Source organism: Patiria miniata, unplaced genomic scaffold, assembly GCF_015706575.1.
Source record: "Patiria miniata isolate m_02_andy unplaced genomic scaffold, ASM1570657v1 HiC_scaffold_28, whole genome shotgun sequence".
Lineage (NCBI taxonomy): Eukaryota > Metazoa > Echinodermata > Asteroidea > Valvatida > Asterinidae > Patiria > Patiria miniata.
Window position 1 is genome coordinate 2165874 of NW_024037067.1, and position 25029 is coordinate 2190902.

At 43.0% G+C, this 25029-nt stretch overlaps 1 protein-coding gene across 1 annotated transcript in view; it reads left to right on the forward strand.

Moving 5' to 3' along the window:
* Positions 1-25029, forward strand: part of LOC119734795 — a 42529-nt gene that overhangs the window by 8406 nt on the left and 9094 nt on the right. Inside the window, exons 4-9 of the mRNA XM_038208353.1 lie at positions 8252-8852; positions 9084-9233; positions 11422-11656; positions 14400-14592; positions 18251-18342; positions 23701-23881. Coding sequence (XP_038064281.1) covers positions 8252-8852; positions 9084-9233; positions 11422-11656; positions 14400-14592; positions 18251-18342; positions 23701-23881 — 1452 coding nt within the window. The remainder of the gene's footprint in view (positions 1-8251; positions 8853-9083; positions 9234-11421; positions 11657-14399; positions 14593-18250; positions 18343-23700; positions 23882-25029) is intronic.

Below are 25029 nucleotides of genomic sequence, written 5' to 3' on the forward strand. Positions count from 1 at the left end.
TTTTGTGGATTAAATCACTTTCTTGCTAAAATTAAGGGACATTTTTTTCATACTATTTCCGCCTTGTCCGTCCGTGTGTGTGTGCGTGTGATCTGATACACCGTGCCCTCTGGAGACGTGCACACAATAGGGAACAAAAGATTGTATACGTCTCCACAGGGCAATTTCTATAGATGAATACGTCTCCACACGATTTTCACGAAGTAGATATATGGATTTTACTCAAAAACTAGGAATTTTGAAGGTGGGTTGATTTGTCGCAAATGGAAGAGTTTTAGAAAAGGGATATTAAGTCCAAATTTCAGCCAAGGAAATTAATTGGTTAAAAAATAAGAGCATTTTGAAACTTCACTTTCAAACTCGAAAACTTTACTACACGAGAACAAAGAATTGTCTCCACAAGAATACAAATTTCAGTGTATAAGTGTGTGAGTATGTAAACACCAGCAATCGGGGACGTAGGACAAAAGAATGTGGGCGCAAACAATACGTCCACGATCTCAAACCGTGTACAAAACCAATGAGAGCTGTCGCTAAAAAGTTAAAGAGTACAAACAAAGGAAAGAGGATAAGGGACAATGGGGCGTCCACGATTGCCGGCATTTACACGCATGGGTGTGTGTGTGTGGGTAGGCATTACATTCACTGTTTGGACTTCCGATCAAGAGAGGTCCACATAAACCAGGTAGAGGAGACGTTGTGCCCAAGTCCACACAGTGTTTCCCCTTACTGAAAAACAGGTTTAGAGGCATTTTGGGGTTAGATTTATCGGTGGCAGAATGAAGAGAAACACTAAAGGGGATCATAGAAAAAAAATGGAATGAAAGAGTTTTCACAGTTTGAGAAAATGATTTTTTTTTTCACTGGATTTTCTTAACTACACGAAATCAATGGAATGTCCACACTTGGTATGCAACGTAAACGTGTGTGCTTGCGTGCGTGCCCGTGCATTTGGTTCCACAGCGATATCTGGATTGTATGTCCATGTATGTCTTGAACCTTGATACAATGAAGATAGCTTGTAAGTTTGGACCCATTAGACAAAGGCCAATGTCATTAGGATTAAAACAATAGGAGTCTACTTCACTCTACTTACCTGTAAAGCAATACTACTTATGCATATTCCCCCTACCGGCAGGTATTTTCCACTAAGAGTTATATACAATAGCGCCCTCTGGCGCCCTACCAATAATACCCAGCGGCATGCGTGCCTCGTGAGCGTCCTCTTTTCTTTTAGCAACAGGTCGGGTAGGACGTGTGTAAAATAGCTCCTGTTTTCCTCGTCAATTTACTACCCTTTTTCGCTTAAGAGAAGTTTATAATAAAAGAGTAAATAAAACAACAGTTTGTAGAGTTTCTCATCAACTTCTTGGTTGTATTTATTTGATAGTTATGAAGCTCATGCCATATTTTCAATGGGGAGCGCCAATAAAATCCTAAAATCATTCACACTATATTAACTAATGCACACTTGTCACGGCTACTTCTTCTTTAGGGGGAGAGCGTTCGCATGTACATCACAATCCTTCTTTTTGCTATTGCAATTTCTTTTACGGAATTTATTTTGGGGGGGGCTAGACAAAATTTGGGCCCCCCCTAGCCCCCCCCCCCCCCCCCCCCCCCCCCCCCCCCCCCCGTAGAACCGCGCCTGGTTGCCGGGATGGGCTATTGCTCGAGCTACCGGACAGTCCAGCGCTCGCTCAGCGCCCGTGGGCCCACGGGGCCTGAGGTACTGTCGGCCGGGTACGTTATGAGCTGTGCGGAGCCGGTCGCCCGGGGGGATCCCGGACCGACGGCCCCCATCATCTCGCTCTGAGGGACCACTCTCGTCATCGTTTTTTTTCCGTTGCTCGGGGGTCCCGGTGCCCCAGGTGTCTTCTGACTTGTATTCAAACACACCCTGGGGCCGTTCTTCAAAGAGGAAGAGCAAGAAGAAGAAAGCTGATCGCCGATCACGCCGTTCTTCAGATTCTGATGGTTCCTCTGACTGGTCCCACCGGGGCAAACGCTCCTGACGTGAGGACTCGATCTCGAGGTCTGTTTCCTGCAGGCATTTCAGTCGATTTTACCTACACTATCGGCTATGTCTGCAGGACGCCAAGCGGGCCCTAATGGTGGCCCCCTGGAGTGGCGAGCCACGCCCCACAACCCTCGGTTGTTGGTCTCACCTTACAGTCTCCGACCATCGGTCACGGTTGGGTGACCCGTGAACGAAGGGACATACTGCTCACAGATAGCCGTGCTCCGGGAGTCCTTATCTGCAGTGAATGCTTCATAGTCGTCATTCATTGGTCACGATTGCGTGGCCCAAGCACAACGAGGTACATGTACATGTACAAAAATGAAAAAACACATGTTCATACATGTACATGTTCATGTATACCACACATGGTTGCGCGCTATACCGGAAGCCCAGCCTACGGCGAACGGAACTTCACATTCGCCGGCCGTGGGCCACGGTCGCGTGGTCCAGAGACAACGGGACCTACCGCACACAGTTGGCCGTGCTCCAGGATCCCCGCTAGTGTTTAGTCTTCACCCATCTGCATAATATTATGTACAATGTATGTCTATTATCTCCGAGGGTGTTGCCCAGCCACCACCGCGTGGTTCTGTACAACTAGCCCTCCAGACGGCTCTCAGTCACCGGGGTCATTTTGGCCTTCGCATTCGGCTGATTCATCCGATGATGACGAAGAATCAGACGTGTTACAACGGCTGTCCATCGCGGAAACGGAACTCCGTTTGCCGCAGAGGGACATTACATGGGTACTTAAATTACCCTCCGCCGATGAGCCCTCTCCGCCCAATCACAAATTTTTCAAATCAAGCGCAGGACAGGCTCCACATCTAACCATTTGTTCCCCATACCTCCATTGGATCAAGTGTGAAACACATCGACAACGGACAAAATGGTGTCCATTTCTCAGGCGGGAACGGCTTCATTATTTTTTCTAATCCGGGCGAGTTTATTGCACCGATCCCACCGCGGCATACGCTACCGGGATGAGGACTCGGTTTTTCGGCCCACTGCAATTGTTCTCGGCTTCATTATCGGTCATATACATTTATACATGTACATGTATTGCCTGGCGGGCACGTTAATGAAACGTCCGTCTGAGTTCAGTTGCGAGCCGTGAACTCTGTAGCCCTCTACATTAATCACGGTTGGGTGACTCAAGGACAATGGGACACGCCGCGCAGTGCTTAGCCGTGCAGTGGTGTTTCTTGCTGTACTGAGTTCGCTATGTTTTTCATGTACATGTACATGTACGGTACATGTACATGTGTGCATTACTTGTGTATGTACACTGTCCATTGTCTCCGAGGGAGTTGTTCAACAACTGACTGTGGCCGTGTGCAACTCGTCCCTCAAGATATGTTTTAAGGTTCTCGTTTACGGGGTCTATTCGACTCTTGCATAAGGATGGTTCATCAGATGACTGCTGCTCTTCACAATGAAGCGACTGGGTGTTTTGATACTTCCATAGTTCAGGCATGTTGTGAACCACATTCGAAAGATTGTGCCTGTATTCAAACTGCCTGCTGCTCTTCAAGCAATAATGTGATCATTACCGTTTTCCGTTAGCGAAATTTGGTATTTTTTTGTCACATCTTCCCTCTTCAATGCAGCTAAGCACAAGCTACCAGCAGTAGAGGGACCCCATTATTCAAGCGGCTCTTCGTAAATAATACTCGCAGAAGCTTGAATACACTTTGCAGTAGAATTAAAGTGGGCTCGGCGACACGCGTTCAGCCTCCCTCTTTATCCTCATGAAGTACATTAGGTTTAATGTTTTAATCTTGACTCGACAGTCTTGGTGGACGTATTGACCGCTATTTTCACTGTCAATTTCACGGTCTGCACTCGGTACTCTATAATTTTACACGAGTGCAGACCCTAGCAATCTTGGCCCGCTGGGGTAACATGCTTGATGAACTGTTTCTCCCGTCAAAGGGCATCCGCCAAAGATTCGAGTCCCACCTTTTAAGTTTTTAACGGACAAAGATCTTTACATCCATATTGGTCGATGTCGACTACATGTACTCAGATGGTCAATCTCAGATAGCCATCAACCCCACGGTCAGGCCAGCGCAGGTAAGGAACAAACAGTTGTTTGTTTTCTCAACTGCATACCTCTTGAAGTTTGCCCAGATGATTTTGTGTGGACGTGCTAGCAACATTTTGTGTACGCCATGCCACATAGGATAAGGCCTTCACTGGTAACAACGATTTCGATTCGGCTTCAGTTGTTTTGAAGACTTCCATAAGTGACCTACCTGACTCATGACGACCTCCACCCATCTGTCTCGTAGAAGCTCGTCAGAGAGACTTTGCGGCTGACATCAATACCATCGGGCCAGCACAGTGTTGCGCCCGTCTTGTATTTCCCTTGGGAAGATGTTGATGAGATTTAGTCGACTGTCTAACACATCAGTATGGGGAACGAGCCCTGGCCTGAAGGGTACACAACTGCAACTCATTTTCAGGCCAGAGCACTGAGAATTTCGCGGTTTTCAAACAAAGATTCTCGCTGCAACTTCATGGTGGCTCCATCCAGCCTTTTTTCCGCCTTACTCCTGGCCTCTGCTTGGATAGTAAAGGCGATATGACTGCGCTGTGGAAACAAAGATTGGTGGCATTCACCTATTTGCTTGTATCGGCCCAGGCCTCACTGCATTCAGTGCAGGCCATGACCTGACTTGTGCAGCACCTCCTGTGGTTCGACGTTGCCAACCTCACAAGGGTGGGCCTCTCACAGATTGCAGCCTTCACTAACTGTCATGGCAGACATGTTACCCTGCCAGTTAACTGCCCACCACCCGCATCTAGTGGCGGATTGGTGAGGCCTTGTGTGAGCATCATTCAAGTTCCATTAACATACTTGAGATGCTGGCAGTCTTGGATAAACTGCGATGTTACTTTCTATATTCAGTGTTGTGCCAGATGATCCTGGTTCGATGTGACTTTGACACGGTTGTGGTTTACATCGACGACCAGGTGGGCAGGCAGCCTGCACAACTGTGTACACTCACTTGAGAAATACCCCATTGGGGTTTTCCTCATAGCTTCTTGCTTTCAACGGTCGTTCTCCCAAGCAAGGACAACTAACCACATGTCAATCTGACTTGTTTCATGAACTAGTCACAGATTTCCAGGCTAATGCCTGAGGGTTTCCGACCCCTGCACATGGCACACGAATACGATGGTGATGAAGACGGACAGGCTACTTGTATACACCTTCCTGTCGTCTTCCTCTTATCCCTCGGGTACTTAATCAACTGGAGCAGAAGGATGACAAGGTCCTCTTCTTAACTCCATGTTGACCCCATTGATTGGTTTTCCAGGGCAATAACCATTCCCTTGGCTCACCAGTTGGAGGTACAAATGTTCTTCCGAGCAGAACAATATTCTGTTCCAACACAGCTTGGGTTTCCTTCACCCGACTCCGCAGGAATTTCTCCTGATGTTCTGGATGCTGTAATGCTCTCCTGTTCACATCAGACCTTTCTCAAACAAGCTACGGCTTTTACAGCCTGCACTTGAGGGACTTCTAACACGACAGTAGATTACTTAATGTTATTCAGTCGAACCTCCATGTCAGTTAACTTTAGGGGATGTTTTAACATCCCTGAATTGCAGGACCTCTTCAACACCTTCTTATCCAAAAGTGTTATAGAGATCTTTAGAGTTCTGTGAACCAGTGAACAATTTCACATCTGTTTCATTTGTCCCTACGGTTGCCTTTTTTGTAAGCAGTTGTTACTTCTTGATATACATGTAGTAAAGAAATGTTTTCTGTATAAAAGAGACGGACCACATCTGGTGGGAACCCAGTGTGCCCATCCGATTCCTACGGGAGGATTTTTGTTTTTTAACTAAGACTGTCGGAGTCCTCTTTACCTCTGGACATTTTTGTTCCAGGCATCAAATCATTGTCCATTCCAGACGGAAAATGTTGGTGCCGATCATGACTTTGGCGTCTGATCCCTAAGGAAGGTTTTTGAACTAAGACGGTCGGAGTCCTCTTTGCCTCCGGATGTCTTTGTTCTGGGCATCAAATGATTCTTGTCCGTTTCAGACAGCGAATTTTGGTGCTGATCATGACTTTGATGTCTGCTCCCTAAGGAGGGATTAATACTAAAGACTGTCGGAGCCCTCTGTGCCTCCGGACGTCTTTGTTCCGGGCATCAAATCATTCTTGTCCAGACGGAGAATTTTTGGTGCCAATCATGACTTTAACGTCGTACATTAGCTGCACTGAGATGCTTTGAATTGGTCACTTGCAGTTACAAATGTATTTGTCACGACAACCCTGCCATACCGACAGGCTTCTCGCGACACGTATTTGTCTCGACAACCCTGCCATACAAGCAGGCTTCTCGCGACATGTTTTTTGTCATGACGACCCTGCCATACAGGCAGGCCTTTCATGACATGTATTTATCATGGTAACCCAACCATACCTGCAGGCCTTTCATGACAAGATTGCCTGAAGGTTGGCTACGGTCATCCATGAAACCACGGACGTATCAACGGCGGAATCCGTGTGATCGGTCCGCATGAGCAAAATAAAAGGCAGAGCATGGGAGAGCAGTGTTGAGGGCGACTGACTGAGCCCCACCATGTTCTCAAGACATGTTCAGACCGGAGACCTCCCCACCATTGGTGTCTCCTAACTCTGATTCTTTATTGAGCTCTGTACATGTACATGTACATGTGCATATAATAGTGTCTATATGTACCATGTCATGATGTTTTGCCTTTCATGATAATTTTTTTTTTTTTTTTTTTTGGGTGCCCCACCGAACTCTTATGTGTAGGTATCGGTGAGCTGTAATTCATTCCCAAAATCGGGGACCGCGTCTCTGTCAGCATGTTGAGGCTACCATTATGACTAATGTCTTTATCATGCCGACCTTTTTGGGCTGCCTTGTCCACCCACATGTGGAGCGACGGGCCCCTGTGAAAGCACAGTAGCATCTCGCATGACCCACCGCCTTGACGGTGCTAGTCTATGCATAAGTAGTATTGCTCTACAGGTAAGTAGAGTGAAGTAGACACCCCTCCCCCCCCCCCCCCAACAGAAGTGTGGTTGGGGTCTACGAACGAATACTTACCTGTAGAGCATCCCTCCCCCAGCCCACTCTTCTCGATGCCTTGAGTACATTCTGTATTCCGACTTAGCGCTCGAGAAAAGAGGACGCTCACGAGGCACGCATGCCGCGGGGTATTATGGGTAGGGCGCCAGAGGGCGCTATTGTATATAACTCTTAGCGGAAAATGCCTGCCGGTAGGGGGAATATGCATAAGTAGTATTGCTCTACAGGTAAGTATTCGTTCGTAGACCCCAACAACACTTCTGTGGGGGGGGGGGGATTTTATTTTACATGTATTTGATTGGTTTTTTTTTTTACCAAACCAGTATACATGTGCAAATGTAGTCACTCACTAAAATATTAGGGGGCCTGTTCACTGTTTATACATGTTTTTTGTATAATCAATGTGGCTTCTCCACCCTTTTTTCTTGGACAGTCATATTTTTAATTGAAACAACAGAAAACAAACACATGTACATGTGCATGTATTACTAAAACTTGAGACTTGCACCGTAGTACATGTATATATATGCAGGTCTGTAGGTTGTTCTTAGGATTTTGAGTCACTTTCAGACCCCATAGGCCAACTGTTCTCATTATTAAAAACCAAAGAAATGATGTCATGATGATAACTCAAGCTTATTCAAATAACCATATTTTCTTTTGATTATTTAAAAATTCTTATTATTTCCGCCTTGTAAATGCTCAAAGGATTATGTTAAAGGATTTGCCTTTGAAAAATGTCTTGCTTAAGACTGCAAATATCCAGTCAGTTTGCTTAAATCACATACAATGGCTACCCAACAGAAAAGCAAAAAACAAAAATTCTTTATGGGATCATAGGCATCAATACATGACATACGTGTATATAACCTAAAGAAAACAATAACGATGTCAATGAACGTTCCATGTGACCCAGGTAAGTTGATGTTAATATAGTGGTGTTATGTCATGGAAATAAGCATGGTTGCGGGGCATTTGTTTTTTTTTAACACTTTTCTTGTTTATCTTTTAAAGTCACTTTGGGTCACATTATGAGGAACAAAAAACTATGGTCTGCATGGTCAAAATGAATTTCTGATAATGACGGTTAGCAGTAAAAAGTTGTTGGTTTTGATTCTTTGGTTTAATGTAATTTTATTTGTTTCAGGTATCTTGGATATAACTTTTCAATCTTTGGAAGACAATTGCTTGTTTGTTATTTCTGCTGCACAACAGTTCTTGGCTGATTTGATAACAGCAATGTACACCTGTAGCAATCGACTACCTTCATCTCTTGACTCCATGATGCAAAGTACAGATACAAACACCAGTTGTCAACACAATTTGGAAATGTCAAACAGTCAACAAGCAGCGTTGGCTCGGGATTATACAGAGGAATATCAAGAACCTCTGTGTAAAAGAAGCAGACTTGATCATGGTGATGACAAGCCAATCAAGAAGCCAATTTGTGACTGCCAAAGCTACCTTAAAACATGTCTGAAAAGGATGACAGATATTATGACTCCAGTGAAACCAGTTCAACCAAGATTGGGTACAAACAACTGTCTAATTAAACTGAGGACTGCAATCATGGGAGTATGGATCAGACTACTGGAGTCACAGCCGCTCATTGCCCAGGCTATCTTAACAGACATTTCTATAGTAGCAATCATATCAGAACTTCTGCAGCATAGATCCCATACATCATTTGATATGTGCACCACCATTGCTGAATTCATGTCATTGTTTCTGCAAGCACTTCATGATAGGTAAGATTTTGAAAACATTTATGGAGTACGGGCATTATCTTTGTTGAAAGGAGGTTTAGCTTAATGTGAGCTAAAACTGATTCAACGTTGCTGGCCAAAGGGGATCATCACATTATCTTGGCCAGATGGCCCTTACTTGTTGGTTCCAGTTCTGTTGCAGAACTTGGGTCTATTTACGAAATTGAAAAAAAAACATTTATAACTTGCAGTTCCGTTTATTTCTATCTTTAGAAATGCATGTAGTGATATACATGTAGGAAGTAAGCTTGTGGCTGTTATGATTGGGCTTCCTGTGAAACTAATGAATATTCATCACTTCAAAGCTTCTATTCAGCTAGCATCAGACCTCTACAGTAACACACAGTTGTCAAAGGTGAAAGGGTAAGTTTGCATATATCTGTTGGGTCACATTCATTACATAATTAACCCTAACTCCTGGGGCTCTTTTACTAGAAAGTATCCTGAATCCGCCAAAATCCACCAATTTTGTCATGCAAAAAATGCTGGTATCCTGAATCCATCAGAATCCCCCAGTGTAGATACTGGAGGTATCCTGAATCTGCCAGAATCCACCAGCAAAAGTCTTGATGGATTCTGGCGGATTCAGGATACCATGGTGGCATAAAAAAAAGTACAGCATGTTTTTCCATAGAGTCTTCAAAATCCATCACCTTAATTTCTGGTGGATTTTGACGGATTCAGGATACCACGCTCGCATGAAAATTTTGATGTGTGTTGTTGCATAGGATCCATCAAAATACACCAATGAATGGTGACCCCAGCATGGAGTACAGAAGTGAATACGTCTTGCGCACACAATTTGTGTGAAAGACATTAGCGCGTGTTTCAGCCCGTAAATCGGCAGCGCGTCCACATGTGTCTCATTCACTGTGCGATAAATCTCCGCCATTTTGGTTGTCTCTCGTAGGCGCGCAAAAAATTAACGTAAAGTAATGGAGCTTTCCTCCAGCACGTGACCTAGCTCAACGCGCGCGAAGCTAGAAATGCGCACCGAGTATTTACGCGATGCGCACACATAATCATTAGCGATGCACATGGTGCTCTTTATGCGTAAACGGTATTGCATTCGTCACGTTTTCGCTCATTATTTGTATCTTTCCTCCAGCACGTGACCCTACATGCAAGTCCACCCAGTACATGTGTGTACATGTTTGTACAGTATGTGACAGACTTGGCAGGGCTAGTGCCAGCAGTATTTACTTGACCACAAAAATTGCAAAAGAGTTAAAACTGTTGAGATCCTGAATCCATCAAAGTCCCCCAATAGCTCAAAATGGAGGTATCCTGAATCCATCAAAATCCGCCAGTTCCGCTAGGCTTCGAATCCTGAGTCCATCAAAATTCCCAAGTTTGTTCAATATGGAGGTATCCTGAATCCGCCGAAATCCCCCGAAACAGGGGGGTGGATTTTGATGGATTTAGGTACGTTAGGGTTAAGGAGCAAAATGTACTACCATAGGAGAGCCTTCTAAACACTACTCAAATTCAAACTGAACGAACATGTGCTTTCCCCATCCACCACCTGCATGTATACTCGTTCAGTGTGCCAAAGCACAATGGAGTGTGTCTTTGCTAAGGACTCCACTTCTAATCAAACACTAAGGTGCACAGAACCCAAGTCTCAAGCCACTTCTGTTATAACAATTCTATCTCCAGTCATATTACATCTTAACTTAGAGCAATTTTAATCAACAATTTGGCTATGTGGTGGTTGATCCATCATATAAGATTTGTCTGTACATCACCTATCAACTGACGGAAGCTCTTGTGCAATCTTGTCCTCATGGAGTTGAGCAGTTCACTCCCACTAACTGCCGTCGGACACTAACCCTGGTATAGATCATTTGCATATTCAGACTTCTTAGACATTTTAATTAGATGCGGAAAAGCCGAGTGTTTTACCATAATGCGGCTGTTGTTTAGGATCCATTCAACACACTAACAAGTACCATGCAAATCTCCTTTCCCTTGTTACTTAGGATCAAGTCCGAATCAAATCAGAATTTGTTTAAAAGTTGAATGAGCTGTCAATTAAATGAGTGTTTTAACAGTGAGTGCTGGCAAAGTGCCTGTAGATCTAAGGCATAGTGGAAGCGTACATTGCTCACAACCATGGGTTATACAGGGCCATCCCTCCCTGAGTTCAACAGACTGAACTGGCTTAGGCTTGTGCAGCTTTTGATGTCCAATCTTATCATGCAGGTTTGCTGTTCACTCACACCCGCTAGCCAATCCATAATGTCTTTGAGCTCTCGTTGGAAGGGTCAACAATTTAGCATGTGCATGGAACCTGTTCATGGCATGTCTGTGCATGGCCCTTGGCAGTAAGCTACCTAAGTGCTTTGTGGCATCTGTGTTCCCTTCCCGAATTTGTTTGAGAGAGATAAAAGTCACTAGCACATTGGGTACCAGTGAAGGGATGCTGGTTCCAAATAGTTGACTAGAAGGTAAATGTAAGTTAGTCCTAAGTGTAGTCTAGACTAGATCACTCATGTAGGGTAACTTCAGCAGAGTTACTCTATATTAGTGATTTCTTGCTCCTTTGCAGACAAAGTTCCCAGTTCCAACTGTCTAATGAAGATGGTGCATCTTTATTGAGACTTGTGATGCTTCCTGTAGACTGCTTACACATCCCAAGTGAGTGTCATCCAACCATCCCAGGATCATCTTCACTGTTCAGTATCTACAAAGAATATCTGCTTAAGGAAATGATGCAACATAAATGTCAGTGTCTAACACTTCTGTGTCATTCATTGTCTGCCATGCAAAGATTGATTGATAGGGTAAGTATCAAGACCTGGGGTACATCCCTGTCTTAACCCTTACTCTCTGAGGGTAGTTTACTGCATGTCAGTTGGTTATGCCAATGCCCTCCAACTGCAGTTAATTGGAGGATAAACTATCTTGACTGTGTAGGCTCCAATTGGCAGGAGTTGGAGGCCCTGGAGGGTGCCTGATACTGACCAGCTGGGGGCACTCACTTTGTTATCAGAGGACTCTCATTGTTCTCTGTGGCATGTATTGGAGTGCCTGTCCAGTTACCCTTGAAATGACATGGCAGATATTGGAGGGCCATGCAAAAAACATAGGAGATTTTCTTGAGGCACATATTGGCATGCGTTGGAGGGTCTAGTAGGGTAAGGGTTAATATGTAAATAAACAAGACTCATGCTTGCCAATGTTGGCAACACATTTGCAAGTGGGACCGGATGTTAGCAACCAGTTTCTGAGGTGATGACTAACATTTTCCCAAATGACCAACTCCTACACTGTGAGAGTCGTGCTTAGGTTGAGCTGAAGTTTCCCTTTCTACAAAATTTAACTTCTGATCAAAATAATTTTTTTGAGAATTTGGGATGCTGCTATGCACACAGTAAGACTTGTGGCGCTGAGTGCCATCATGTTTTCAACAGTTTCTCAGTGTCACGTATTTCTCAGTGTGGGCAGCACAGTCTTTGAAGTCAGATTTTGTCCAGTTTACTCGGTTGAAAGCAAATTAACATTTGCTGTTAGAAAAAAAATGACATTAATGTTTCTCAGAATTTGTTATATTACTCAACTTTTTTGCTTGTAAATTGGAATATGAAAATCATCCTATTTACTCTTGAAAATTAACAAACAGATTGAACATTTCCATGAGACTTCTGGTAAAGAAATTAATACACTTTGTAAGGTGATAACATACCATGAGGTGATTTCCCCTTTGAAAAGCCTGGGTCCCTTTTTATACCAGGATTTAATTCGATGTTTATTTTTGACTAAGCCCAGTGTAACATTATCTGGTTAATCCCTTAAGGCAATTAGTTACACCACAGGAGGCCTCTGAAATGTGCAAAACTAAGGCCATGTTCAGACACCGTGTTAGCTAAAACGGTAAAAGTTAAAACGGTCGCTCACCACTGGGGGCCCGTCGTAAAAAATAAAACTACCGATCGTCCAGACATCGTTTTAAGTGTAGCAAGTTCAACTCGAAGTAGTTTATCTCAATTTCTAATGTCGCGTAGAACTAGAACATCCGCCTCGGCAAAAAACGCGCGCTAAAAAGAGCCTTCACTCTTCCATTTGTACAGTTCGCTACACGTGGTCTGAGCCCCTCACCGTGTGATGTGTGTTGCCATGTCGTGTTTGACATCGCAGCCTCTGCCGGTCATGTAGCATGGCATGCCGGTAAACATGACGACAGTCACTTGTCCGCCGCGGCGATTTCCCCATTTTTTGGAAGTATCGTACATCGGCCTTACATATACACCATTTGTGTTTACATTTTGGGGGCTATTTTCTGTACCTTTCGTGGTGCAAAAAGACATAAAAAATGTTCTGAAAAGTTGTTTGAAAACCAGTGTTCGAAACAAGACGTCATTGAACAGATTTCACTCAAGGTTTACTGCATCAACTTGCCCGCACAACATGTCAGTCACGTGAAAATACACGTGATGTTAACGTTGCAATATTGACCAATCAACGCCAAGGTTTTCCTGGTAGTTAAATATATTAGTGTATTATGATAATTATGCTCCGGTTAGCGGTTGTTGCGTTGGCATCTACACGTTTGTCATCGCATCGTGAGTCGAGTGCGAGTGAGCACGATGTGAAACTCGGACCATGTGGTCAGAAAACTTGCGGAAATTGGACTTGAAATTTGATTTTTTTTTAACAGTAGGAGAATTAGGACATTGTTTGCTTAATAGAAAAGCGCGTCATGGAGAAGGCGTTACGTAACTCCGGGTCACTGCGCTGGCTAAAACGGGGAGTGTTTTAGCTAAAACCGTTCAGACATCGTACTGGGAGATAAACTCGTTCTGGTTATTCACTAAACCCTCCCTTCGAGGGGGTTTAAGTTGTCGTTTTATCTTCGAGTTTAACACGATTCTGTCTAAATAAAAAAGCGTTCAGACATCGTTTAGCAAGAAAGTTACGTACACTGAATCGAGTTCAACCGGTGTTTTAAGGGAATTTAAAACGGTGTCTGAACGACCCCTAAATCAAGCCAACTTTACTCACTCTTTAGCCAGCAAATTTCTCCAAAAATTCCATTGGCAAAGAAAAGTCCTCAGTTTTTCACAACCAAGTTTGCAGACTCAATTCAAGTTTTAAAGGAGACTTTTCTGCAATATTTTGCACATGAGAGGGAAGTCAAGTGATTTCGAAATGAGGCTAAAGACTAGACTGGTACATGTCCAACCATGGTCCAACTATTTGAAAAGATGACTGACCTCTTCATTCAGTGTCATTAGTCTGGTGACTGATATTAAATTTATGAAAAATCCATGTGCGTTTAGGCCTCTGAGGAATGAATCAGGCATGCCTAACAAGTCGTTCAGTCAAGCGGTACTAATTGTTCCCTGCTGGTGGTAGGCATTCATCAGGTGCTAAACTGCCTTAAGGAGATAAATCTTGAGATAAGAGAGATCAGTAAGCCAGGTTCAGTCTTGATCAAAAACCAGAATATAACCGGCCAGCTCCAGTGTTTTGTTTAAAGAGGATTCCTGACATGATTCCCTTATTACTTGCATATTGTTTCTGCAGGGATTGTATCATGTCATAAGCCAGCACACCAACCTTGTGGACCAAACAACTTACATACTGAGTTTGACCCTAGGTCATAGGTCACATCAAGTCATCACTGATTCACTGATGAGGTGTCATTTACGGGGATCTATCAAAGTTACAAAGGCTGCATTAGGTGTAGCAATGACAACAGTGGCATCAACAACTGAGGGTAAGCACCATTTAAAAGATATCTAGGTATAATAATATGTGTTGTTATATCATGTCTTGGCTACTGTTACTTCATTGGTCTAGAATGGCTACAAAAAAAATCCATTTTATAAACATGACTGTTCAATGACTGTTCACTTCATATATACCAGTGATGTAGGTCTCGAGGCAGGTCTCGGTATCCAGACCGGTCTCGAGACCGATTTTCGTTAATCTCGACAATTTTAAGGTCTTGACTCAAAGAACTCGGTCTCGACCTCGACCTCGGAGCAAAAGTCTCGAGATCTATTGGGGTCTCGAGCATACGAGACCTTATTGTTCAGTTGGGGAAACCACAAAAAAACCAAATAAATTTATATGATCTGACCATATCTACCTTACTTTCGAAAGATTCGATAGACGGTGGTATCGATTCGGAGGAACAAAATCAAATAGTCTGGTACCCACATGTCACCGCATTTCTAGTAACGCAATCTCCCTTGCGGTACTTGGGTACAATGGACTGTACCGCATGTGCTATGCGTGCGTACCACATTGAGTTGATCAAGCGCAACATGTCAGCACACTCTGCTGTGATAAAGTTTGGTTTTAAAGATCACACTAAATTCCACGACCGGAAGGCAAACAATTTGAAGCGCTCTGCGATCTGCAGATTTTGCAAGAGTAAGCTCACAGAGAGGGCTGGCACAAATTTGGCTTTTACGAGGCACCTCAGACGAGTTTATAAGGCAAAGTAAGTCCGAGTCGCTGCGGCTGGGCCACCGCACATGTCGCGTCCTGCTGCACAAATGTGGACACGAAGGAGTAGGACTAGGAGGCCACATTCTTTCGTTTTGATATGGATACCAACTTTACCACAGTATGAAAAACACCAAGCATGACTTTATCATTCTTCACTTCAGTAATGTTTATTTTCATGGTGTTTTAATTTTTAATTTTTAATGCCTGTGGAAAGTGGCCTAATTTAATAGGCCTAAAATAAAAATACAAAATAAATTTGGAGAAATGCAAAATATGTGAAACACAATCATGTGTCTGCTAGTTTTCTTTTCAAACAGTCTGACAAATGGTTGAAATTTAAAATTCAAAGTGGGTAACACTGTGACAACATTTGAATTCATTTAGCATTCAGAAAAAAAGTTTTTACACCATGTTGTTTATAATAAATATATATTTCTCATTACTATTTGCTAATTAGTCTATGGTCTCGGTCTCGACTTTGAACCCTGAGGTCTTGGTCTCGGTCCTCAGGTCTCTGTCTCGGTCTCGGTCTCGAGCTTTCAGATCTCGACTACAACACTGATATATACGGCATTGGATACGAATTATCTCAGATACGGTGTTATACTTTGCCTTGCGAGCACATGTAGGATGCATGTATAGGGCGGACCATGCGCCTCACAACAGAGAACTGAAACCTCTCAGTCTCATGTCTGGTAGGAAAGCTCAAAGTAATCAAAAGGTTTCGCTGCAGTTATCTTTTTGACTTGGGCCAAACAAAAAAAATGGTGTGTTTACGGTAACCCGACCGACCTTGAATTTTTTCGGCCAAATTGCTGACCTCAAACTTTTTATTGCCATTTTGAAGGTTGATATTGATCATTTTTAATGAACAAATTTCAAAAATTTCAAGTACTTTTAATTATTTTCCATGAACATAGACCATTTTCCACACTTGAAACTGACCATGATTTGACACAAACTTACCTGTGTTAAACGTGCGAAAATCGCGACGATCTCAAAACTTGAATTCTCAAATTACATGAAGTACGATTATTTTTGCACAAAAGCATCGGGGTGAACTGGTGCGCCTGGCCGACGGACGGCATGGTTCTCCCCACGTACAAACGTGGGTACTGCGAATCGGCCTGACAAAAATGCCGATCACATTTTTCAGCCGCTGATATGCACAATATAATTATTATTCACGCCATTAAAATGCACAATATTATCGTTACATACGCCATTATTTCATCTTGACATGCAAAATCTTGACAAAAATCCTGTTTTTCTGATGCATGTGTGATCAAAATGCACACAATGACGGGTTCTGTCGACTGCCAGCTGACAGGCATGCAGCGCATACAGCATGGTACATTGGTTCCCTTTGCGTGCTAACGGAATCAATATTATATAGGAAGGACCGGAACCAGTGACTACTGCCTATACAAACGTCGTACCACGATGATGTTGTGCCGTCGCCCGAAGTTGGATCGTAAAATACCAAACAAACATCGGTGGAGAAAGAGAATTTCTGCAAATTAATTCACAGAACGTGATCTTTATTTTCTGTGTATGTGTTTTCCATTAAAATGACGAGATTGCAAAGCTCGAACTTGTGGCGTAACATCGTAGCGTGTTTCTGCAGTAGTGCAAGATTTTCGGCCACGTGGGATGGGCGGTACACAGTGCAGTAATGCACACTGATACTGCGCCGTGTGCATGGCGCGATGTACGGCTGGCCAGACTGAATGTCGGCGGCACCAGCGGCCGTGATGTATGTTAAGCATATAGTGGAATCACCCACCTTTAAAAATATTTTTTATTAGGTGAGGCAAGTTTTAATCACTTTTGATGGCCAGTCTTGATAATTTTCGTGGCGCAAATGAAAATAATCCAGGCACAAAATAAACATGATTCCTTGCTCTATGATGCCCCATTAATCAGCACCCCCCAAAAATTGGCGAAATAATTTTTCCGACCTATTGATGCTATTTTAAAAGGCATGTAATCGGAAGTAAAATGATTTTTTTTCACTTTAATTTCTTAATTTGAAACTTACTTGTAAATGTAATTTTGATTTTTTTTCTTTGATTACAAAAAAAGGGGCCTACAAGATCTTCTCTCAAAACTTTTCGGGGCCCTTAAAAAGCGGGCCCCGAACCCCATGCCATGGCTTCGCAGGTTGTTGAATCACAGCAAAACTTCCCCCACAGGTTTGAAAAAATCCTGGAGAGAACGAATTAATTTGGAATGAAATGTATCGATTGAGTATCTTGAATGCTTGAATAATGTTTTTATACAAATATTGTGCGAAAGAACACGCATGAGCCTGCAGAACTGAAATAAAAAAAAATTAAAAAAATAAAAAATTCTTTCCCTACCTACCTACCTGGATTTTTTTCAGACCGTTACCGTAAACACACCATTTTTTTTGTTTGGCCTTATTGGCACGTTAAACCATGGTAGTTAAAATCAGTTAATGCCAAGGGAGCAGTACTTTTAAAATACTTCCCCAAAACCATTTTGCATTAAAAATTAGATATATAGCCGGCTTTGATATTTAGCATTGTAGAGTGATTAACCAGTTCGTGCCGGATGACGTGTATACACGCAAAAGGTTTTGCGGTATTCGCAACGGATGACGGATAAACACACGCAGGGAGCAAAAATGGAAATATCTGTCAGCGACCTGCTCACAGCGAGCAAGGCCAGAAATATGAGTGCGCTGCCCAAGGGTGATGGCTTCAACCCGCCTGGGTTGGGGTCGAGTGAAAAATAATGCGCCCTGTTCCAATCTTGCCGAAATAATGCAGGCCCAAACTGGTTAAGTAAGTAGCAGAAGTTAACTTTTGTTATTTTTCTGATGTGTTGGGATCCTTTACCATTGAAAGAAGTGAATTTTACCCACAATGAGATTGTTTTATCATTCTGTGCAGATGCGTGTAACTCCAAGTTGCCAGAAGCATCTTTGATGACCTTGTTTCTTCAGCTGATTGCGGTTTTAAAAAATCCAGAGTCAGACCCTACTGTGAGTTGGTGATATGTAGGCTCTGGTTAATAAGTGAGGTACCTTAGTGAAAAAATCGTAACACAGTGGACAAAAGTACAATTTTTTCACCAAAGCATCTCCATGGTATACCTTTTCGAAAAATAGACGGACGCAAAAAATTGGATGATGGGAAGGGAATGTATGACGTCATTATGACGTCATCAGCTAATTATTACATTAAATATATATAAATTGATAATATCTTCTGAACTACAAACATCACAACCACAAAAGTCGCATCAAATGAAAGGGAATAACAAGATCTTTCATTTAAGTGGTATGTCAGGGGCGTGGAATGTAGTAAAGGGTGGTTTTTGGGGCCAAAAAGCACTTTTTTGGTCAAAAAACCTGATTTTTGGCTAAAATCATGTATTTTTGTTTGGCACCTTGTTTAACATGCAAACCGTATTTGTTTTTGTGAGATTTTGTTTTTAAGTCAGAGAAAAAGGTTCAAATTCTATGCCAAAAGAGTTTTTGCAATTGATTATTATTTTTTTATAATTGATTATTAGTATCTTAAATGCTAACACTTGTTCCTTAGATAGGTGGAAAAACTGCAGTTACCGTAAGGAAAGTTATCACCATTTTAGGGTATGGGCCAAAATGGGACTTAAGATTTCCTGTATTACCTTGATAAGGCCCAAAAAATAGTTCTGCTTCCCATTACATGGCATTTGAAAACAGGGTTGGTAGGTAAGGATTTTTTGTTTGTGTACAATCATATATGGAGGCGTCTGCGTGTAGTCAAGGGTGAAAGGGAGAAATTGATTGTTTTGGGTTCTTTTTTTTCTCATTTTTCCCATAAAACAAATTAGGGTAGGGGCTGTCGGAATAGGGTAGGTAGGGAAACCAGAAGCAGAACAGTTTACTATCATTTTTTTTTTGGCCTAATACATAGTTTAGTTACCAGCAAATAGATGGTGTGCATTACTTTTATCAATGCATGCCCAGTTTGAGGAGACTTTTGAATCAAGACCTCCAACAAATCATGCATAGGCCTACGTTCTTTTTATATATTGAAAGTAAAAAAGCTTAAACTGTTGTGCAACAGCCCACAAATAAAAGCTTACCACTTTGTATTCATTATGTTGAAATTGATTTTTGAAACCAATGCATTTAGTGGTGAGACTCCTTTTTACGTCTCAAAGTGCCTGAAAATGTAAAGTTGTCGTGGAATCGCCCATAAACAATCAGAATAAGTCAGGAGTAAGCCTAATCCATTTGGGGTCAAATCGGTTAGGATGTGCTGGGATGAAATGGAGAAATGAGCAGCCCTATCTCCACTGAAATACTCCATTGCATAGCACAGCGTCTCAACATTAGCCTCTTCCAATAAAATTCTAAGGACCAGTTCTACGAGGAACTCAACACCACCATCAGAGGTATCCCTGTCGTAGAACAACTGTACCTCCTTGGCGAATTCAACGCCCGAGTGGGATCTGACCACAACTCCTGGCCCAGCTGCATCGCTCACGTTGGCGTTGGCAAGCTAACTGAGAATGGGCAGAGGCTGCAGAAGCACCTCAGATCCCGTCACTGGCTTCAGCTTCATCTCATCATCACAGGAAGACCCTCACGAAATTGCGTTCTCATCACACGCAGCGCTGACTGTAATACAGACCACTCCCAAATAAACAGATCCACCACTCAAGGCAAAAAAGACGCCCATACTTCAAACATCGCCAGGACGTCAATCCCAGATCTGTGCAACACGAGGAATCTCCCTCCTCGGTATCGTTAAGAAGGCCTTCGCCCTTGTAGTGCTGAACAGATCGCAGCTGCTAGCTGAGTGCATATACCCTGAGAGGCAGTGCGGTTTCAGAGCTGAAAGATTAAAGATCGACATTATCTTCTCCATTGTCTTCGACTTACGGCAGCTCCAGGAGAAGTGCCGAGAGCAGCGACGACCGATGTACTGACCGCCGACCTAGCCGATGAAACCCTTTGACCTTCGTCAGTAGAAAAGGCCTCTTCAGGCTACTGCAGAAGATTGGATGTCTCCAAGTCATCAAAACATTCAACTCCATTACCTTATCAGCATCGGACATATGATGTGTACAACAGCTGAGCACCGCCGAACACTGGATGTGATCTGTCCGGATCATCTCTAGCAACATGTCTGCAACGAGGTTAACACAAACTCGAGTGTAAATACCTTACCAGTTCGTTGATGCGTCAAAAATACGGAGACAATTGGAGAAACCAACCCTCCCAATAAAGGCATATAATGTTTCCGGAATCATCTGCCATGGTTCGATACACCTTATGGGTATACCAGCAGAATGACTGGCAACGTGAGAAGTTCCAAGTGGTCAATGTGCCAGGACCAGCTATCAATGGGTTCCCTACTATACGAGCCGCACCCTACGAGCCGCACCCTACACTTGGTCAAAACCTACACTGGCACACTGCCCCCAAAGCCTCAGGCCCCCACAGGAACCAAAGGGCTGACCACTACCACTCCGGTGAGAGACATACAAGACCTGAAGGACCGGCTCCCAATGCAGTTTGATACTTTCGACGACTTAGATACGCGCTCTCCTACACCTCAAGCCAGATACTCAGTCCCACATAAATCCGCCACATAGGTGCAGCTTTCATGCAAAACCAAAACTGTAGGCCGAGCTGAAAAAGACTGAGAAAGGCTGGGTCATACGGAAAGTCTCCCATCACACGGACGGGTGCAGCTCTATCACAGCAACTGCCAAAAAAGACGGCCCGTTCCGGATGTGTCCAGATCCCAAGCAGCTAAACACATAATGTTTTCTAAAGATCCCCACTCTTGAGGAGCTCAAGCCAGAATTTGCACTGGAAAGGTTCTCCTCCAAGCTAGACGTCAAAAGCAGGGTATTGTCTGCTCATCTAGGGCAGTCTGAAAAACTGACAACATACAATTTGGTTGTTAACAGCTTTCGTTGCCCATTCATCGGCTTCAGTAAGCCAAGATAATGGTCCCAAAAAATATTGATGGCAAAATAAGCTAGATGCCTTGATGCGTTGGAACAATCACCGTGACGACATTGCAGTATTCGGTCTCCCTTGAAGAGCATGACGAGCGGCCGAATGTCTCATCGCCCTGATGGAAACTGCTGGTTCCTTAGCATAGTCAACAATGTCTCACACTACACCCCAAATTGCACAGACAAAGTTGCTCCCTTCAGCGATCTTCTTCGAAAAGATGTACCATTTCTCTGGGAAGAGGACCATCAAGCTTCTTTTACAACCCTGAACTCAGTCCAGGCTACGATTCTCTGACAAACAGGTATAGAAACAATCCTCAAAGTAGATGCATCTGAAAGAGGATTGGGCAACACCCAGGAAGGTAAACCCATCGCATTTTCCTCAAAGAGCCTATAGATCCTCTTCCCAGAGCATATTCTTGAATATCGAGAGGGAAGCTGTGACACTGCTGCAATTTCATTCGGCTCCAACTTCATTGTTGTCACTGACCATTAAAACCATTGGTTACTATCTGGCGCAAAATCCTAGCCAGTACACCACACCGCTTGCAGCGTCTTAAGCTACAAGGATACAACTTCGACGATGTCTACAAACCTGGTGCTATGATGGTGATCGCAGATGCACCCGGCAGATTGCCCAACCCCTCCAAGCTCGACAACGAGACATGTGATGAATCTGTAACTGAGATCCACTGGGATAGGCACCCGACTGTAACTTATGTTACATTTTTTTTGTCCGCCTATCTTTGGAATAAGTTTAAACATTTAACATACCAATAATCAATTACGAAAACTCTTTTGGCATAGTATTTGAACCATTCTCTCTGACTTAAGAACCAAAACTCACAATACCACTTACAATTTGCATGTTAAAACAAGGTGCCAAAATGATCCATGATTTAAGCACCAATTTTGTTTTGTTTTACCAAAAAGGGTTATTTTGGCAAAAAACCCACCCTGTACTACATTCCATCCCACTGATGTACCACTCAAATGAAAGATCTTGTTGTTCCCTTTAATTTGATACCACATTTGTTGTTGTGATGCTTGTCGTTCTGAAGATATTATCAATGTATATGTTTTTCAAGTGTAAGCATTTAAGATACTAATAATCAATTACAAAAAATTATAATCAATTGCAAAAACTCTTTTGGCATAGAATTTGAACCTTTTTCTCTGACTTAAAAACAAAATCTCACAATAACACATACGATTTGCATGTTAAACAAGGTGCCAAACAAAAATACATGATTTTAGCCAAAAATCGGGGTTTTTTTACAAAAAAAAGTGCTTTTTGGCCCCAAAAACCACCCTTTACTACATTCCACGCCCCTGACATACCACTTAAATGAAAGATCTTGTTGTTCCCTTTCATTTGATGCGACTTTTGTTGTTGTGATGCTAGTAGTTCAGAAGATATTATCAATTTATATATATTTCATGTAATAATTAGCTGTGCCCTTCCCATCATCCAATTTTTTGCGTCCGTCTTTTTTTCGAAAAAGGTATACCATGGAGATGCTTTGGTGAAAAAATGGTGCTTTTGTCCACCGTGTCACGATCCTTGGCATTTTTGTCACTAAGGTACCTCACTATAAAAGGGTATTTCTCTTGCCCTTGTAATAACCTGTTTAGGAACAAACTGGAAGTGCTTGCATGCTTTGTCGTTGAACCCTTTAGCGTTGGCTTTTGTGATTTTAAACTACCATACGCCTAGTGTATTTCCAAAATGAGACCAAATTTGTGACATCTAAGAATTTCGATTCACAAGTTACAATTGTACAAGGTACATGAAGTGTAGCAAGGTGACCCTATGGGTAAATTCTCATAAATTTGATATCAAAACGTGCGCCAGTCTTGAAGCCAGAAAGTAATGAAAGCTCATGGTAAGAAACATGCGTTTGGAAAAAAATATTGTTAAAAAAGTGGAGGGGGAGGGCAGAATCCCCCCCCCCCCCCCCCACCGACCCTTTTAGGGTAAACTGTTGCAGAAACATTTTACTGCCTATAGCAGGGGAAAAAGGTTAACCTTAAGTGTATTTCATAGTTTAGACGTTTCGTCAATCAAAACATGTATGGACATCCCTGTTGTTGCATGACTATTTTAAACAATTTGTTTTCATTGAGTGACCTTGCTCTTTCATGTGCTTCTTGTGTACAGTGTTTATGGAATGGATGAAGGCTGTGTTTACTGAAAGTCACTTCCAAGCATCTCCACGGAAATAGGCTTTGTTAGTCACATTTAAAAAAACCATTGTCCAATGCTGTCAACTGTGGCAAATTCCAATGCAGAAACAGATCATCTTATTTATATTTATTTCACTGGATGAAATATATCAAAGAACAATCAACAGTTTGATTGTAATTGTTTCCCCAGGTTGTCTCCAAGTGCTTTGATGTTCTTGGCCTGTTGCTTCCTACGTGTTTTGTGAAGCTAAAGCATACGGAACTTACAATAACTCTAGCAGAAACTGTGACAAAGAGGATGTGTGACCCGCAATGGGCAGTCCGAGATTCAGTCATAAGTTTCCTGCAAAGACTGCTGAGGTCTCCAACTGGTATGAATGTTATAATCAAGTTTATTTATAATGTAGAGAGTACTTTATGCTACACTATAGTACTAACTGCCATGCACATAATTACTTTCATTTCCCCAGCCTTAACAAGAAAGGTCCCCAATCTGTAACTTATCTAGAGCCACCATTTCCCCCACCTCAAATGACACAGACTGCTGAACCAGCTCAGCAAGTTTGATATCACCCTCCTCCATGGCTACTTGGTAGAATCCAGACGTCAGATCCATGACACTGAAGTACTTTGCATTTCCGAGGGCCTGAAAGGATTCATTGATACGTGACAGTGGGAAGGCACTCTTTGCTGCCCACCTGTTCAGCCGCCTGTAGTCTACACACAAGCGAATTGGTCTTTCTTACGCACAACCACAATTGGGGAGGCCCAAGGACTGGAGCTCTCTCGAATGATCCCCTTCTCAAGCAATTTTTGTATGTGTGCCCTCACTTCTTGGTACTGTGATGGCGGGAGTGAGCGGTATCTCTGTCTAATGGGGGAGTGTCGCCGGTATCGATTTGATGTCTGATAGTCTCAGTGTAGCCTATGTCTTTACCGCCCTTGGAGAACACACCGTCATATTTTTGGAGTAGCTCCTCAAATCTGGCAGCTTCATCAAGTGCACAAGTCTGTCTCCCAACTCCAGAGTGTGCAGCAATGATGGCGTTGAAACACTGTTAGATGCAGACAGAAAAGCGGAATGTGCTGAACTCTGTCTTTCGCTGTGTTCATCGGCTTCACATTCCAGAGTTATGGGCTCCCCGTTGTATAGAGTGCCAATGCAGGTATGCCCTGGTGAGAGAACATCTTGATCTGTGTCGTTAGCGACGGGGATTAAGAACTTGCCCCCACGGACATTGACTGATGATCTGTTAAGTTGAATACTACTAGGTAGGTTAGATGCCTCACCGGGTTCCAACACTGCGTCATATGCCATATTTTCTGGACTGGGGCAAGCTGAGGCCTGGAGAATAATCATCTGTTTGGCGGGTACTATTACTGCTGGACCTCAAAGGAGATCTGCTCTGCTGATTTGGTTTTGATTTGATGTAAACTCTTCACGTTTAGTCACCATACGCATGGCTCTCTCCCACACTTGACTGTTGTCACGTGGTCTAGATTTCTGCAGATGTATCTG